Consider the following 17,164-nt stretch of genomic DNA (forward strand, 5'->3'; position numbering starts at 1 on the left):
ATGAGAGTGCTATCCGCATGGCGGAGAATTCTGTTGAGCACAGCCGCACAAAGCACATAGACATCCGGCATCACTTTTTGAGAGACCACCAGCAAAAGGGAGATATCGAAGTGTTTCATGTTAGCACCGAGAACCAGCTAGCCGATATCTTCACTAAGCCTCTAGATGAGAAGACCTTTTGCAGGTTGCGTAGTGAGCTAAATGTCTTAGATTCGCGGAACTTGGATTGAATTGTAGCATACATGTGTTTATGCATTTGATCAGGTTCATTCTGCATTTTGTTGCTTATTGTGGTGCTCAAGTTGTACAAACACTCCCTGGACCTCACAAGTCCGTTGCAAAGTGATGCACATGTTTAGGGGGAGATGTGTTACAACTTGACCCTTTGAGACTAACCATTTGCTTGAGTTTGATTGATTTAGTCTCGAAGGTGGATTGAAAGGGGAAAGGTGAACTTGGTCCATGCAAGACTTCCACTGCACTCCGATGAGAGGGTAACTTATTCCAAGTTCATCTCTATGATCTTATTGCCTTTGTACTCTTAATTAAAGATTTTGGTGAGGCAATGGGGTTACAGGGCCACAATTGATCCCGTTTTGGTGCTTGATGCCAAAGGGGGAGAAAATAAAGGCCAAAGCAATAAATGGATCAGCTACCACTTGAGAGATTTTGAAAATAGTAGTAGAATAGAGTTTTTGTCGTGTCAAAAGCTTTTATTGTCTCTATTGTCAAAAGTTGGCTTCTTGTGGGGAGAAGTATTAATTATGGGAAATAGGGGGAGTTTTTGAAATCTTTGATCAATCTTGGAATGACTCTCTTTATGCTTCAACATGTGTGTTTGACTTAGAGATAGAGATTTGAGGTTGATTTACAAAAACAAACCAAGTGGTGGCAAAGGATGATCCATATATGCCAAAATTGAATAAAACTCAAATTTGTTTTTATTTGAAGTGATTTTGCACTTGTTCTAGTTGCTTTATGTTGTGTTGGCATAAATCACCAAAAAGGGGGAGATTGAAAGGGAAATGTGCCTTTGGACCATTTCGAAGTATTTTGGTGATTGAGTGCAAACACAAGTGCTTAATTGTGAATCTATGCCCATAGATGAACAAGGTGCAAATCACAAGTAAAGGTATGTTTCTAAACCTTAGTACATTGGTGTTATGTACTAATATACTTGTCTAAGTGTTAGAAACAGAAAGAAGAAGAGAAGAGAAGACTTGGCTGTGTACAGCCAAAGGGCTGTTTTGGTCTGGGGCACCGGACTGTCCGGTGGTGCACCGGACAGTGTCCGGTGGTGCACTGGACAGTGTCCGGTGCGCCAGGCAGCCTTGGCCGAACAGGCCGCTCTCGGGAATTCGCCGACGGCGTACGGCTAAAATTCACCGGACTGTCCGGTGTGCACCGGACTGTCCGGTGAGCCAACGGTCGGCTGAGCCAACGGTCGGCCGCGGATTCTGCGCGCGACACGTGGCCAAGCCAACGGTCGGAAGGAGGCACCGGACTGTCCGGTGTGCACCGGACTGTCCGGTGCGCCAGATCTGCAACGGTCGGCAACGGTCGGCTGCGCCTGTTAAGGAAAGGAATCGGGCACCGGACACTGTCCGGTGTGCACCGGACTGTCCGGTGCGCCCGACGACAGAAGGCAAGGATAGCCTTCCAGATGTGCTCTCAACGGCTCCTAGCTGCCTTGGGGCTATAAAAGGGACCCCTAGGCGCATGGAGGAGAACACCAAGCATTCCTTGAGCACTCTTGATCACTCACACATCAATCTTGCGCACTTGTTCGACATTCTAGTGATTTGAGCTCCGTTCTAGTGTGCTAGTCTTCTGAGCTCAAGTCTGGGTCTTGTGTGTGCGTATTCGCTGTGATTTTTGTGTTGTGTGTGAGTTGCTAATCCCTCCCTTGCTCCGTGATTCTCTGTGAACATCTTTTGTAAGGGCGAGAGGCTCCAAGTTGTGGAGATTCCTCGCAAACGGGATTGAGAAAAGAAAAGCAAGAACACCGTGGTATTCAAGTTGATCATTGGATCACTTGAGAGGAGTTGAGTGCAACTCTCGTCCGTTGGGACGCCACAACGTGGAGTAGGCAAGTTTTGTACTTGGCCGAACCACGGGATAACCACCGTGTCATCTCTGTGATTGATTTCTTGTGGTTATTGTGTTTTGACTCCTCTCTAGCCACTTGGCCATAATTGTGCTAACACTTAACAAAGTTTGTGTGGCTTAAGTTTTGAAGGTTTATAGGGTCACCTATTCACCCCCCCTCTAGGTGCTCTCAGGTTTGACCGCAGCCCCTTGACACTACTATCTGGGGATAGCCTTTGAGCAGGCCACTACTGTTGTCCCATATGGTTTAATTTCAGCAGTATAGACAAAGCTCGTACTATCTCTTTGGTTGAAGCTTTCCCAAATATGAGATCTTTAAAGGTCATTATGATATCAAATTATTAGTAATGGATCTCTCAGGCTTGGTAAATTAGTGGTTTTAAGGTATTAACACTACAATTTTTGGTATATCTCAATTCTGTCTCCTGTGCATTGGGTGAAGGATTTTAGTATATTGATTCCGTAGCAACGCAAGGGCTACACCTATGAATGCTGCTCCTTCATTTTTTTGTAATAAAAAAACTACACCGAGGTACACAAACACAGTCAACCGTTGAGATGAATTTATTCAAAAAAACTAAGGGAGGAGGTTTGCTTCGCAGGATCAGTGGCCGGCTTCCACCGCTGTCAGTCGTTTCTAAATACAATTCCTGAAGCCCCTCAACTTGTGCAAATCTGTATCCCAGTGAGCTTATCATAAGTGCATTTTTTGCTGAAATGTTCATACTTCAAAATGTCCATGTATATACGAATTATATAACTTTTTTTGTTTTGTTTTCATTTGAGCAAACTGTTAACTGCCTTTTGAGTGCTTGATAGAAATACAACCATGTTTCTGAGTTTGTTATTTTGAGTTGATTAACATCTAGTTCTGAGGTGGAGGACTTTCTTAGGGTAACAAACTGTTTAAAGAAGGAAATTTCAAACTTGCAAAGTCTCCCACTAACGTCCACACTTTGTATTCATTAAATTTTGAGGTGATCAGGCCTGTCCAACAAAATGCATTAATTTTGTTCATATTATTTTTCAGGAATTTCACGCATGTTAGACAAAATACATATTTAGAGTTTGTTTGCAATATATAAATATTTGTAACCCATACAGATTATTACGGGAATTCAATTTTTCGCACAAAATATTTATTAATCATGGGAACAAAAAAAATTCACAAACTATCTCTTATTAAACCCATGTCATAGGTATTACAATTCAGCCTCATGTTGCTCTTGGTTGATCAATAACAGTACGACATGTATTCTATCATTGTAGAATCTATCTAGGCCTAAACATAGTTCCAATTATTGCTCTTTGTGAAATTGTAGAATCTATCTACGCCTTTGCTCTTCAAGAAATGTAACAGCAAACTGACGGTTGTTCCGCGCCACCAAAGCTTTTTGAATTGCTGCAATGAATGGCACAATTAATCACATCTACACGAAGTTCATGATTTAATGAGAACAATCACGATTTAAATGTAACTAATTTTTAAGAGTATACTTACGTCCAAAATAGTGGGTGTTGTGATGGAACGGATTGAAGTGTATTGCGGTATGATCCGAAGACTCGAGGAACTCTAGAATTACACATTTAAATTTATGTTACGAATCATTATAAAGCAAAACTTAGTGACAGATGTGTTTGCAAGGCGTAAAGACATGTTGTACCTTGTCTTCTGAACCGCCTAAACATAGTCCCAATTATTATGCCATAATCCTCCTTAGCCAACGCCCAACGGAGTGCATTTTTGTTTAGTAGGTCACCCCAAACTTTAATGATATGTAAAGACCCCCAATGAATATCAATTTGGTAAGAATTTGTTAGTAATATACATAGATTTGACATATACAATTAATGGAATATACCTAGCATCCATTATAACAATCTTTCTGAAAGGGCCCCACATTGTGCGATGAATTGTATCCATGTGGACTACAATAGCCATAATGTCTACAAAAATAACAATTTATAAACGGATTAATACTAAATTTTGTTTAAACGATCAATGGAATATATCGAGCCAAGATCAATATATTCTTACCGACTAAAGTCCTGTTTGGCAACTCAGCAATATCATCAAGGTTGAAGAATATATGTTTTGGGAATGGCGGCATTTGAATTGGAACTGTGTATGGCTCCACGATAGTTTGTTGGTTGAAATACAATTCCATGGGACCATTTAGATGTCGAAAATTAAATTCCCCCGGATGAAGACCAAACTTTACGTTATGCATATTGTAAACATGCTTTTCATGTAGCAAATTGTTGAAATGTTTAACTGTCACGGACACATATGTTATGGCCTCGATCTTGGCTCCCTAATAGTATTTCAGTAGGATTTCAGTAGGAGTATAGGCAATGGTATGAAGATCATGCAACTTTGTAAATGAAACTTAAATAATTGTTGGCTTACATTGATGTCAGATAAAATGAAATGTTGTCTATCACGATAATGTGGTTCAATCGGGAATTTAACTTCTACCCGAGCGACAATACTGTATTTCCGAGGTAGCCCATAAAAATCTTCATCACGGTGGTCGTCGAACAACCTGTAGCTATATTAAACATACGACTAAATAACGGTAATTTCTTTGATAGACAAATTCTGTGTAAATATATTTATGTAATAACTTACATAGGCATCCGTTTTATGCGGTCCGCTGCGTCTCTTTCTCGGTTCAATACGACCGGTTCCATCAAAACCTTCTAGCCTTTAACAAAATTTAAATTAAAAAATGTGATGTTGGCATATGCAACTTGATCATTTATCATTTCGTTTACTTTATAAAGCCATTTAATCTAATCAGTCATTATGTCGTCAAGCGAGCTTATGCATTCAGTCTCCCTAGGTTGTTATATATATGTGTTCATCAATGGGTAAGAATGACTTGTTTCATGTTTGTTGAGAAATTCAAAGTGAGTGGTTGTCTCACAGAGCAACTGATGTAATTGGAAAAGCACATTAAGAGAAGCACTTAAGGGTTTTTTCCTTTGTGTCGAATGGTATATTCGCAAAAGAACATGAAGAGAAGCAGATCACAAAGAGAACTGTGAACGGATGCAAGTGCACCGAATTCAAAGTATAGTACCATCCAAGCCTCCCCACTATCATTTTTTCTACGAATTAGCATCAACCGATATATACCGAAAGAATGCATATAAACTTTATACCCCCAACACAAAAAACCCCAATACACACAAACTTAACAATGTATTACTTAACACAAAAAATAACTGTTAACTGCCTCGACATACATAAGAACATTGTATTTCTTTAACAGGAAAATGCAGTTGTTCAACTGAAATCAGATATCAGTTTAATTATGTATTGGCAAAAAACAGATCACCTTCAAGCAATAAAAAACCGGAAGAAGGATGAGAACTGCTGTTCGCTTATGTCTGTCGAGGATACTTGCTCTTTTACATGACGGGTAACAGCAGTTCTCATCCTCTATTATGGGCAGAAAAGCATGGCAATTGATATTCAGTGGTGCATAAAATCTGATTTCAGTTGTTTATTGTGTAATCCGAAGAAAAAAAATCACATCAATTAAAAAAATAAACATGAAGCGTTCACTCACCTTGTTGCTGTCGAAGTTAATTTTGCAGCTTCAATTAGCAAAGTTAAACTGCTAGAAGAACTGAAATAGTCAAGAAAATATAATTATCTACATAGGAGACTTCACCTCAGGCCCTCACATAAAATTCCAGATTAGATATTGCATATCAGTGCCTAACCATATCAGTGCCTAACCATATCAGTGCCTAACCATATCAGTGCCTAACCATATTCTAACTAACTCATTTTCTGTACATATTGCATCAAGTTTGTAACCAAACTGAGCATATGAAGAAATCAAGCAAAATTTGGTTTTATTTCATTAACAAATCAAGCAAAATAAATAAGTACTAATGAGCATATGAAGAATAAGCAAAATAAATTTGAGTTACTAAATTTAAATTCGGGAATAAGCTGGAATAAGCAAGCAAGAGGGGATGCAGAGGTTGAGTAAGGCTAACCAAGGGGTGTGCAGAGCCGCAACACCTCCAAGTTCGCTGTTGGCGTTGCCGTCGCAGTGAAGAATAACCTTGCACCAACCACATGAAGAAGCAAATTGTTTCAGCTTCATGGTTTGGAACTAAAACTGGATACACAGTTAATGATGCAGAAGCTTGTTCATGTATTTAAATGAATTACACACATAGCACAGGTTGAGAACAATAGAATATAAAACATTGTTGTTTGGCTACTTGCCACAAATAATTGATTCATAAACAGAATAAATTGAAAATGGAGCATCATCAGCTTGTTATCTTGGATTTAAATGAATTTCACACATAGCTCTACCTATAGGCACACACCACCTGTTTTCTTAGCTAAATGTGTGTGTGGTGCCTGCAGAAGGTTTCAATTGGGAATGAATGACAAATCAGTGCATTTACATGCATTTACAAAGTGATGAATAGGGAGCAATATCACACGCGTGCGCAGCTGTGAGCGTGAAGGATTATGAAATCAGTGCAAAATTAAATTTTCTGGGACCTAACAGTAATTACAATGCATAGAGTTTCAGTGCAAAATCATTGCAAATTTTCTGTGAGCGTGAATGAATGACAAAATTAAATCAGTGCAAAATCAAAATTACGAATTGAATTAGACTTTTAGTGTACAGATGAATGCATAGAGTTGTCTAAGTCAACCTTTCAGTGTACAGACTTTCAGTGTGCATGTGTATTCTAGCCAACTAACTCAACTAAGTCAACCTTTCAGGCATAGAGATGAAGGCATAGAATTGGATTTCAGTGTACAGACTTTCAGTGTAGGAGTTAGTCAGAAGACAATCTCTACTACTATTATTGTGCTCGAGGTTTGTGATAATATATATCTTTCTTGGCCCTGAATCACACAGAAAATGGGCAGAAAGATATCACAACTACGCAAATAAACAAGAAAAAATAGCTATTTACACCATAGAACTGAACTAATATTCTCAAAAATAGCTATTTACACCATAGGTGGCTGCAGACTTCAGCCAATGTTCAGGTGACTGTAGACTTTCAGAATTATAGAAGTTCAGACTAAACATAAATTTCACAATTTAGAATAATATGTAGGTTTCTTTTTTTGTGCTTTCAGAAGTTCAGACTTTAAGAAGTGACTGCAGACTTAATAGAAAGTTCAGACTTTTTTTGTGCTTTCAAAAGTGACTGCAGACTTAATAGAAATTTTAGAATAATATGTAGGTTTCAGAAGTTCAGAAGTTCATAAGTTCAGACTTTGTGCTTTCTTTTTTTATTTTTCTTTTTCTTTGTTGTTCCATGCTCTTTCAGAACAACACTTCATATCTCTTAAACACATACCTTCTATAGCAGTAATTTAAGAATCCTCGAGAGTGACTAAGAAAATGGACAGAAAATTGTGTATTCATGTGGTGTGTTCTGGGACTAATAACAGACTTTCAGAAGAATGCAGGGCGTGAGGGAAATTCCCATACTAGATTAGTAGCGCCGACCAGTGCCTTGTTGCGCGACCACAATCCTGGCTTGGAAGGAGAGGAACTCCAGTCTGGGCGTCACTTGTTGCGCCGACCAGTGCCTTGTTGCGCCGTCCAGTACCCACCAGCAGCTCGCAATCCTTGTTGCGCTTGATTCACTCCCAGAGCTTACAAACGCGTGGAGGATTTGCCGCAAGGAGAGGAACTCCAGTTTGGTGGCCTTGATATATATGGTTTATGGTGGCGTGTATGGAGGATGGGTATGGGTTTCTCGATGGTAGGGGATCCCGTTCACCTCGCGGCGTAAGGAAGGGAGACGGCGAAGATTGAATGGCGGATTTGGCGCGGACTCCATCTCCGGCACCGTTGAAGGAAAGGGAGGCGGCGATGGATGAGATTGAAGAGCGTTCCCCTCTCGGTGCCGAAGGGAGGCGACGAATTTGGGGCGGATTTGGCTCGGATTTGGCGGCTGCGGGATGGACGCTCGTCCTCGCGAGGATGGAATGCGCGCCTGTGGGATCCGGTTCCTTCCATCGCCGGCAAAAGTTGCGGGCGCAGGGAGGAGGAAGCCACGTGGCGCGGTTGTGGCACGGATTTAGCGGCCTCGCTTGGATGGAAGGCGCGCATGTGGGATCCGGCTCCTTCCATCGGCGGCAAATGTTGCGGGCGCGGGGAGGAGGAAGCCGCGCGGCGCGGATTTAGCACGGATTTAGCGGCCTCGCTTGGATGGAAGGCGCGCATGTGGGATCCGGCTCCTTCCATCGGCGGCAAATGTTGCGGGCGCGGGGAGGAGGAAGCCGCGCGGCGCGGATTTAGCACGGATTTAGCGGCCGCGGGGAGGAGGAAGCCGCGCGGCGCGGATTTAGCACGGATTTAGCGGCCGCGGGATGCACGCTCGGCCTCGCGAGGATGGAAGGAGCGCGGTGGCTGCAAGGAGCGCGGCGACTGCCATCGGCGGCAAATGCTGCGGGCGCGGGTAGGAGGAAGCGGGCGGATCGCGCGCGGCGTATGCGGGTTTGGCAGAACGTGCACCATGCATGTGTTGGACGCCTACACTATCAACATAATTAGTAGTAGAGATTGTGGTACATACTAGTTAATTAAATTCGTCCATGCTTCTGTCTTTATATTATTATGTACAGGTAGAGTGCATGGAAGGATATGCTTTGCAAAGTCGCAACCAACATTAAAATATTTAGACACATACGCATACTTCTTCGGTTTGGCTGATAGCGACTATATAGCTAGTAGGGACTTCTACTGCTTCTTGTTTGTTTTAGAGTGTGTTTGGTTGCAATGACAGGACGGAATAGAATGAGACCATTATTTAGATAAAGATGTTTAGTTCGACCGGGATCAGGAGTTGGTACAAGACCATTTAGTGTTGTTCTCATTTGTCCTCAAAATTTGATGGGCGAGAGGGAACACCGGGAGATATGGTTGTCCCAGCTATCCTGCAACCAAATACAACCTAGATGTGTTTGGTTGTGGGATAATTGGGACAGGCAGGACAAAGACGTTTACTGGCGTTCTCTCTCGTCCCTCCAATTTTGAGGGACAACTGAGTACTACACTGTGATAGTCCCGTCACAAACTCTGACTCTGAACAAAAACAACTTTATTTAAGGAATTCTTATATCCTATTCCGTTCTGTTATTATAACCAAACACACACGCTATGGTCGATGAGCAATGATTGGGACCGGTACATATATATACTCCACTATGAAGTAAATAAATTGTATTTCTGTGGCAGAAGCTCGGACACGCATACCGACACATGTGCGCGCCCACCCCGCACGTATACATAGATATAGAACCATGGTTTTACGTGCCAATCCACATGGTTTATTACTAACCTGGGCCGTACTCTTCTTACATATACCATGCCTACGTAGATGCACCCATGCACAACATTATGTCGTACTATAGCACCCAAGGAGATACCAATTATCTTGAAAGTTTACTACAACCCCCAAGGAAATGCTAATTTCTTGGCTTTTAGATTAGAAATTTCTTGAAAACTCAAATTCCATTGAGGGCTAGCTTATTCGGTTAGAGATGGATCAGAGAGGATTAAATTCTTTTTTATTTAATTTTGAAACAGAGGGAGTATGTTTTCAACCGTGCATTTTTTTTAAACATTGAAACTTATGTGCTAGATGTCGAAACTTAGCTACCACTAGTAACGCAGAGAGCTAGCTGCCATCATTTTCGATGAATCGTTAGGTCACGGGTGAAATGATGTATGTTCACTGGCACTGCTGATGCTAGAGTACGTACCTTATCGAGAGCTAGTTTAGTTTACTCCGTGCGTGGCGTGGAGTATAAACTGCACGTACGTACGTTAATGCTACTACTAGGACGACTTTGGGGTAAAGCGGCTAGCAAAGGTTGCAATGAAAAAAGGTGAGGCGTTCGGCAGGTCTGCATGATTGATTGGTTCGGTTGCGGAGCCCTGAAGCCGGAGCAACTGGCAAAGCGGTGGCGGCCTGCCTGCCTGCCGGAACAACTAGGCAGATGCTTGGCATGGACAAACGAACGAGGCGAGCTCCTTTTCCGGCTGGCCGCTGTCGGCCTGCCGTCCCCATGCACACCGCCCCCTTTTCCACTCGGCACTCGGCGCCGAAATCCCGTCCGTCTGCCGCCCCCAATGTGACGGGTATGGCTGCCGGTTGCCGGCTGCTACTTTAGACTGGCTGACCGTCCTCCCGTCAGTGTCACCGGCGTATGCATGGCAGCTAGGACGCGCAGGTGCTGGCTGCATTCCAGGAACGGGGATGGAGCTGGAGCTGGAGCTGGAGGCCACGCCACGCGGCATGGCAGATTCCTTGGACGGAGGACGGCGCCTCGCTCATCTCGGTCTGTGCCGCGCGCTGCCGGACGGACGGACGGCTGGGTGGGAGTGGAATCCATCCATCCAACCCACCCAACGAGGGCCCCGCCGCAATCATCCAACCAAGAATTTGATGCCTTTCACTCTGCTCAGCCTCAGCATACGACGACGAGTACACATGCCGTGCGTGCGCGACGCAGCCACGTTCTCATGCCGCCACCGCCCGGCCGCGTGTCGCCCTTGCCCCCCTCCCTGTCCTGTCCTGTCCTGTCCTCTCCTGTGCCGCCGGCCGGCCCCTCCAGGCTCCAGTCGTCCTCTCCACCTGCGGCCAGTTTTTCCGGTGCACGCCCGCAAAAGCTAGCTGATCGAGCGGCGATGGTTGGCAGCTCTGTACTGTATGGTATGGATGGACGGAGCGCCCGGCCCAAGGGCAAAGCAAAGGTCAATGGAAGCCGAACCGTGGGGCACGGCACAGCACACCTGTGTTCCCCGGCGCTTCGTTTGCTTCTGCTGCTGCCACCACCACCACCTGCACATGGACGGACGCTCCTCCGATCCTTCCATCCCTTTCTTCCACAGAGATTTGTCTCTAGCACAACGACAAACGATGCTTCTGTGTGCATCGCATCCCACACTCATTATGAATTTTTGTTTCCGTGAGCAACACACTGCACCAACTAAACTATGGGCGTTTGCGTTCCGGGCTCCCTGCGGTGCATGTGCGCCATAGAGGCAAGATTTATACTTGTCCAGTCAGAACGTTCTACGTCCAGTCATCGATGGCTTGCGCTATTGACACCATTGTTATTCAACGCTCATAGTAAGGGTTACGAGCTCAAGTCTCTTCTGGTGGAGGAGGTGGAGCCAAGGGCTACAAAGTGAAATCCTAACCAAGTCTTTGCTTGGCAGTGGGTCTCTAGCCTCTGAGTCCTCGTCGGTGCGTCCTGCTTCCTCACGTCTGTCCGTCGTCTTTACGTCTGGGTGTCCGTCTCGGCGTCTTCTCGTATGTCTGTCCTTTCGTGTATGGAGACCAACCTCCTCCTTTTATAGGCCAAGGAGGAGGTTAGCCGGTGGTGGCTTCCTTAAGAAGGAATCATCGAGCGATGGTAAAATCGAACGTTCTACCATGGGGTGAAGCCACACGCGCCCGTGGGCCCCGAGATCGTCTGGTTGTCTTATATTCTTTATAGCGGACAGCGCAGACAGCGTGGGGCCGATCGCCATCATTCGAGCTGCGCCGACCCCTGGCCTGCGTAGCCTAGGGCTCGGTGCGACTTGTCTTGTTGTGTCGTGCAATAAGTGGCCTGTGCACTCAGACCTAGTCCCGATAGGCCATGAGAATGTCGCAGGCCGGTAGGGTGCCAGGGTCATAAATGTGTCGCAACCCTCGGGGTTCGTAGGTCATGAGTGTGCTGCGGACCGACGCCTCTACCAAGGCTTGGTGCCAGGTGTAGTTAATGCAGTCGGGCACTTATGGCGAGTCGGTCTCAGGCTGGGTGAGGGATCCACTCGAGTGACTTCCCTTCGGTTCGCCCGGTACCCCTGTCTAGCTCCGCCGTGCCCGGCCCCAGGCTCGATGTCGCGAGGTTCGTTTGGGGGCGGGTGCTTCCAGGGTAGACGTTTCCTTTCTCTTCTAGCACACCGATGAGCACTGGTTACCAGATGCTTTTCCCTAGTGTGCTGACTGACTGATGAACCCGAGGACTAAGGTACTTATCCCCCCATGGGGTCTTATGAAGGGTCAGCACATATCTGCCTTCGGACCGTACCAGTCTGACCCAAAATACTACATGCTAGGATATGCTTTGGGCTACTAATTTCGTGTCATATTCGTGCTGGCCAAAAAGGCCCGGTCCATTCTCCCAATACTAGTTGTCTGTGCGTACATATACACTGCCGCGTCCAGCTACAAACCCAAACATCAACAGTTAACACACAAGCATTCTGGTCCGTGTATGTCTAGCTGCAAACCCAATCATCCTTCATGCGCACTAATTCAGGTCAACTAGCAGTCGCCAGAAATATTTGGAGTTGATATACTACTACCTATATTTTAATCTTGGAGATGCTCTAATAAATAGTTAGTTAACTATTAGCTAATTTTAGCTGGGTTGAACCAACTAATAACTAATGGATAGTTAAAGGTGTACCTAATAGTTAGCTGGACTATTAGATGGGGACATGTGGTGTCTAGATGTCTGTAACTAAAAGTAGCTAATAGCTAAACTATTAGCTGTGTGGTTTGGATGTACCCTCTCTCTCGGACTATAAAAGGGAGAGGGTGTCCTACTTTGGTTCCTTCTCGGATCTCCCTTTTAGACTCCTCTTTTATCACTTAGTCATTTCCAAGCAATACTAAACCATCCACAAAGTGGATATAGATGTAGGGTATTACGCTCTGGCGCGGCCCAAAACCTCGCTACATCGTTGTTCTGTGGTAGTGTCCACGTTCTCGCTGTATTCTCTCCCTAGTTATTCGGACAAGGCCAAACTGTCCATTGGTATTAATATCACGGTGATGCCTAACCCATGCTGAACATAAACAGAAGATATTTCCCCTCTTACCGTCAACCGGTAACCCTACCGAACCTAAACAGGGGTATTTCTTCGTATCCATGACTGTCAAATGACGATGGGCAGAGACATTCTGGATCTCTGGAATTAATTATTTTCAATGGCAAAGACAGACACTTAAAATAACAATTTCTAGAGTTATTTTCTAAGACTTATTTCTCACCGGTGAAAATAAGAAAGTAATGTTAACTTTTTGATGTCGAACTTTAGACGGTAAGATGCCTTAGAAAATGACACTAACGCCGCGAAAAATAAGTATTTTTTACGTCCACTAACCGTAAAAATGCCTATTTTCCTATAGTGATAAAGCCTTAGCTAATTGATAGTTACGTTTCTCCAAATCAAACTTTCATTTTTCAGAACCCGTTGGAAATGCACGCGCTGCGCTAAGAGCAAATTAGGACAAGCAATCGCGTCATATGCCAAGTGCAGTGTATATATATAACAAACCTTAGCATGGACAGAAAATAAAAATTGCACCGAAAAGGGGACAGATTCCATTGCACACCTAAGCAAGGTAGCCCCTTGGATCTCCCTATAAATGCGCAGGCAGCAATCCCATTAGAGTGTGGAAGCAGCACGCAACACTGTCTCCTCCCCTCTTCTACCTCGACCCATCACCTTTGCATAGCATATATAGCGCAGCAGCTCACTGCAGGCAGACGAAACACCATCTCTTCACATCACATCAGAGCAGAGCAGAGCAGAGCATCACCCGATCCCGATCCCGCTATTCCCAGCCTGCAGTAGCAGCAGCAGTCGCGCCGCCCTGCCCATCGATCCATCTGGCTATCATACCTGTCGACATGGAAGGCGGACTGAGCCCGGAGCGGCACGCGGCGGCTGAGCCGGTGCGGTCGCGGTGGACGCCCAAGCCGGAGCAGATACTCATCCTCGAGTCCATCTTCAACAGCGGCATGGTGAACCCGCCCAAGGACGAGACGGTCCGCATCCGCAAGCTGCTGGAGCGCTTCGGCGCCGTGGGCGACGCCAACGTCTTCTACTGGTTCCAGAACCGCCGCTCCCGCTCCCGCCGGCGCCAGCGCCAGCTGCAGGCGCAGGCGGCGGCGGCGGCGGCGGCCTCCTCGTCCTCGTCGGGATCGCCCCCCACGAGCGGCCTCGCGCCGGGACACGCGACGGCTTCGTCGACGGCGGGGATGTTCGCGCACGGCGCCACCTACGGCTCGTCTGCGTCCGCGTCCTGGCCGCCGCCGCCGTCGTGCGAGGGGATGATGGGCGACCTGGACTACGGCGGCGGCGACGACCTGTTCGCCATCTCGCGGCAGATGGGCTACGCCAGCGGCGGTGGCTCCGGCTCCGCGTCCTCGGCGGCCATCGCACACCACGAGCAGCAGCAGCAGCAGCTTTACTACTCGCCGTGCCAGCCAGGTGAGCGCGCCAAAAGCCACGCCACGCTATGCATGCATGCATGCTTCGTGCTCTCGATCCATGGATGCATGGGTCCATCGTCCATGCTTGGTTTTCGTCCAGTTTAATCTGTGCTCTTAATCAAGAACTTGGGTTTCGAATTCAGGGAAATTAGACCCTTTCACTGCTAGCCCTCCTATAAAGATCATACCCATACTGGCATGCAAAGGCAAAAGATCCATGCATAATTTGCTATGCATGCTGTGCAGCAGAGGTCGATCGAGTCTCGATTGGTGCTACCTAGCTGTTATCTTCGGGTAGTTAGCGACAAGCATATCATGCCAATGCGAAGAACTAGATCCTGCTGGGTATTAGATCAATCACATCTACCACAGGAACTTAACTGGAGGAACAGTTGAGTTCTTATGATGGACGGTGGGTGTTCATTTTTCGTTTGACCGGGAGCTATCGTCCACCGCCGTATCTGCTAATTCAGACAAGACAGCTCGCTGCATCACTACTCAATTGTGTTGTGCTTAATTATGTAGCATCATCAGTAGTAGTAGTATAATACAAATACTATCTAGTACCTTAACACATGCCGGCCGCATGAGTGCTTGCATGCGATATGCAGCTGGACCTGCAAGCAAATACTAACATGTTTTGCTCATGCATGCTGTGATATTAAGAGTAATGGGGACCCAGTTCCAGTATTCTAATTTCTAGTACACATGCTGCACGCATGATCAGAAGATAACATAGCAATATAATTGGGCAGACAGACATCGTCCAATTAAGTTAACAAGACGTACGGTGTGTTGTATGATATATGCATGCAGCAGCGAGCATGACGGTGTTCATCAATGGCGTGGCGACGGAGGTGCCGCGGGGGCCGATCGACCTGCGGTCCATGTTCGGGCAGGACGTGATGCTGGTGCACTCCACCGCCGGCCTCCTCCCCGTCAACGAGTACGGCGTGCTCACGCAGAGCCTGCAGATGGGCGAGAGCTACTTCCTGGTCAGTATCTCTCTCTCTCTCTAAGATTTGGCCACACGATTTAATTAACTAGGTACAATGATTTACCTGAATGATGATGAACGATAGACGACGATCGACATCCCATATGCAAGCAGCAAGCATCTGGGCCTATAAACACAAGCATATTATATATATAACATGCATTAACATGGTAGCTGCATATATATATATATATATATATATATATATATATATATATATATATATATATATATATATATATATATATATATATATATATATATATATATATATATATATGTAGTAGTAGCTGACGACTGATCCAACCGTCTTGTTGTTTTGTTCCCCTAATGTTGGACAGGTCACGAGGGGCTACTAGGTAGCTAGCTATAGCACATTGCATTGCCGACATGGAGACCCCAGAGCTAGCTGCAGTACACGTACTCCTCCTTACCATGCATGGAATTGGATGTTATTTGGATCGTCGGAGACGCATGCATGCTGCAGTACCTAGTATCTCTGTGTACGTGTTCTTCAGTGAATGTCTGTCAGCTCTTGCCGTCCGTCCGTCCGGTGTAGATCAGAAAAAGGAGGCAAAGAATTCGATACCAGCAGTGTGTGTGTGTTTACTATATAGAGAGAGACAGACAGACACACACAAACAAATAGAGTGTACCTACGACGCATCCACATCGAACATCTATACTAAGTATGTATGTAATGATCAATCATATGATGAGTCGCACCATTGCACGCATTTGCTTTAATGAACCTGAATGCAATGCATGTTGCAACTTGCTGCTGCTGCGTGGTGTGCTCGGGTCAAGTCACATCAGGCATTATCCATCCATCCATCGGGCTGGCATCGGACGGCGTGTCGAGCGCACTCGGCCGCAAGTGGCGACCTCACCGCCCGCGCCGGCCAAATGGAGGCCACCGCGTGTCTCCTTCCGAGACCTCTATCTCTGCCGACCGACCGACCGCCCGCCCGCCCGCCAGCTTCAGCAATCAGCAATCAGCTAGAAGCAGACAACACTCAACAGAGCGAGCAGCAGCTACCCACCCTCTTCATTCTTCACCGTACTGTAGTTGCCATAGACAGACATCAGTTCAAGCACAAGTGATCAATCTCTTATACTTCTCTGGGATGAAGGAAACAGTCCGATTACGACCAATTCGTTCTAGGTGTGTGTGTGTTAAGAGACGACATACTCCCCCAGTCAAGTCAGTTTACCAACGACCCATTTGGAGGCTGGAGCTGTGCTGGATCGGTGGCAGCAGAGCACTAGCTGTAACCCTAAAAGCTGGGCGCCGCATGACCCAGCACACACTTCAATTCTCTGCACCCGGTCACCTGTCACATCTGCAAAGAGAGGGTACTGAACCACGAAGCTAGCAAGCTTTACGACCAAGCTGATGGTACAAAGGCAGGCAGCACGACGACAATAATAAAGGCGCAGGCAGGGGGGCAGGCATTCCAGCTAATCGCAGCGCAGAAGTGTAGATTAGAGTAGAGTGGAGTAGTCTCTCCTTAAAAAGGCTACCGAAGCATTCGCTGTTAGTACAGTATAGAAGAAAAAACAGAGGCTCTGTACTCATTTCACTTTTGAGGGGGGGCTGTTTGATCGGTGACCTCTGCCTGCCAGACAGCGATTCTGGTAGCTCTGTCTGAAACGACGTCCCGGAACGAGGAACACGGCCACCTTCCAAGCTGAATTCTTCAGTCCCAATCACTCGTTTCAGCCTACGGCTACGGGTGAGAATACACAGAAGCCCAGTAACACGA

The 17,164-nt window shown here is 46.0% G+C and overlaps 1 protein-coding gene and 1 non-coding gene across 3 annotated transcripts; one reads left to right on the forward strand and one right to left on the reverse strand.

Annotated features, from left to right (window-relative positions):
• Positions 1-3,291: 3,291 nt before the first annotated feature.
• LOC103633576 (uncharacterized) lies at positions 3,292-3,914 on the reverse strand. The gene is made up of 3 exons (XR_002263759.2): positions 3,774-3,914; positions 3,611-3,682; positions 3,292-3,511 (listed from the first exon to the last, which is right to left on the reverse strand). It is a non-coding gene; the product is annotated as an uncharacterized protein (transcript).
• A 9,648-nt stretch (positions 3,915-13,562) lies between these two features.
• Positions 13,563-16,178, forward strand: LOC103633577 (WUSCHEL-related homeobox 11). 2 transcript variants are annotated; one of them, XM_008655268.3, is made up of 3 exons: positions 13,563-14,399; positions 15,221-15,396; positions 15,740-16,178. In XM_008655268.3, the coding sequence occupies exons 1-3, from the start codon at positions 13,817-13,819 to the stop codon at positions 15,755-15,757; spliced, it is 777 nt and encodes a 258-aa protein (XP_008653490.1). In that variant the 5' UTR covers positions 13,563-13,816; the 3' UTR covers positions 15,758-16,178. The 2 variants fall into 2 exon arrangements, with proteins under 2 accessions (XP_008653490.1, XP_008653489.1); XM_008655267.3 differs by having other exon boundaries at positions 13,564-14,399; positions 15,218-15,396.
• The last annotated feature ends 986 nt before the right edge of the window (positions 16,179-17,164 follow it).

This window comes from Zea mays, chromosome 7, assembly GCF_902167145.1.
Source record: "Zea mays cultivar B73 chromosome 7, Zm-B73-REFERENCE-NAM-5.0, whole genome shotgun sequence".
Classification (NCBI taxonomy): Eukaryota; Viridiplantae; Streptophyta; class Magnoliopsida; order Poales; family Poaceae; genus Zea; species Zea mays.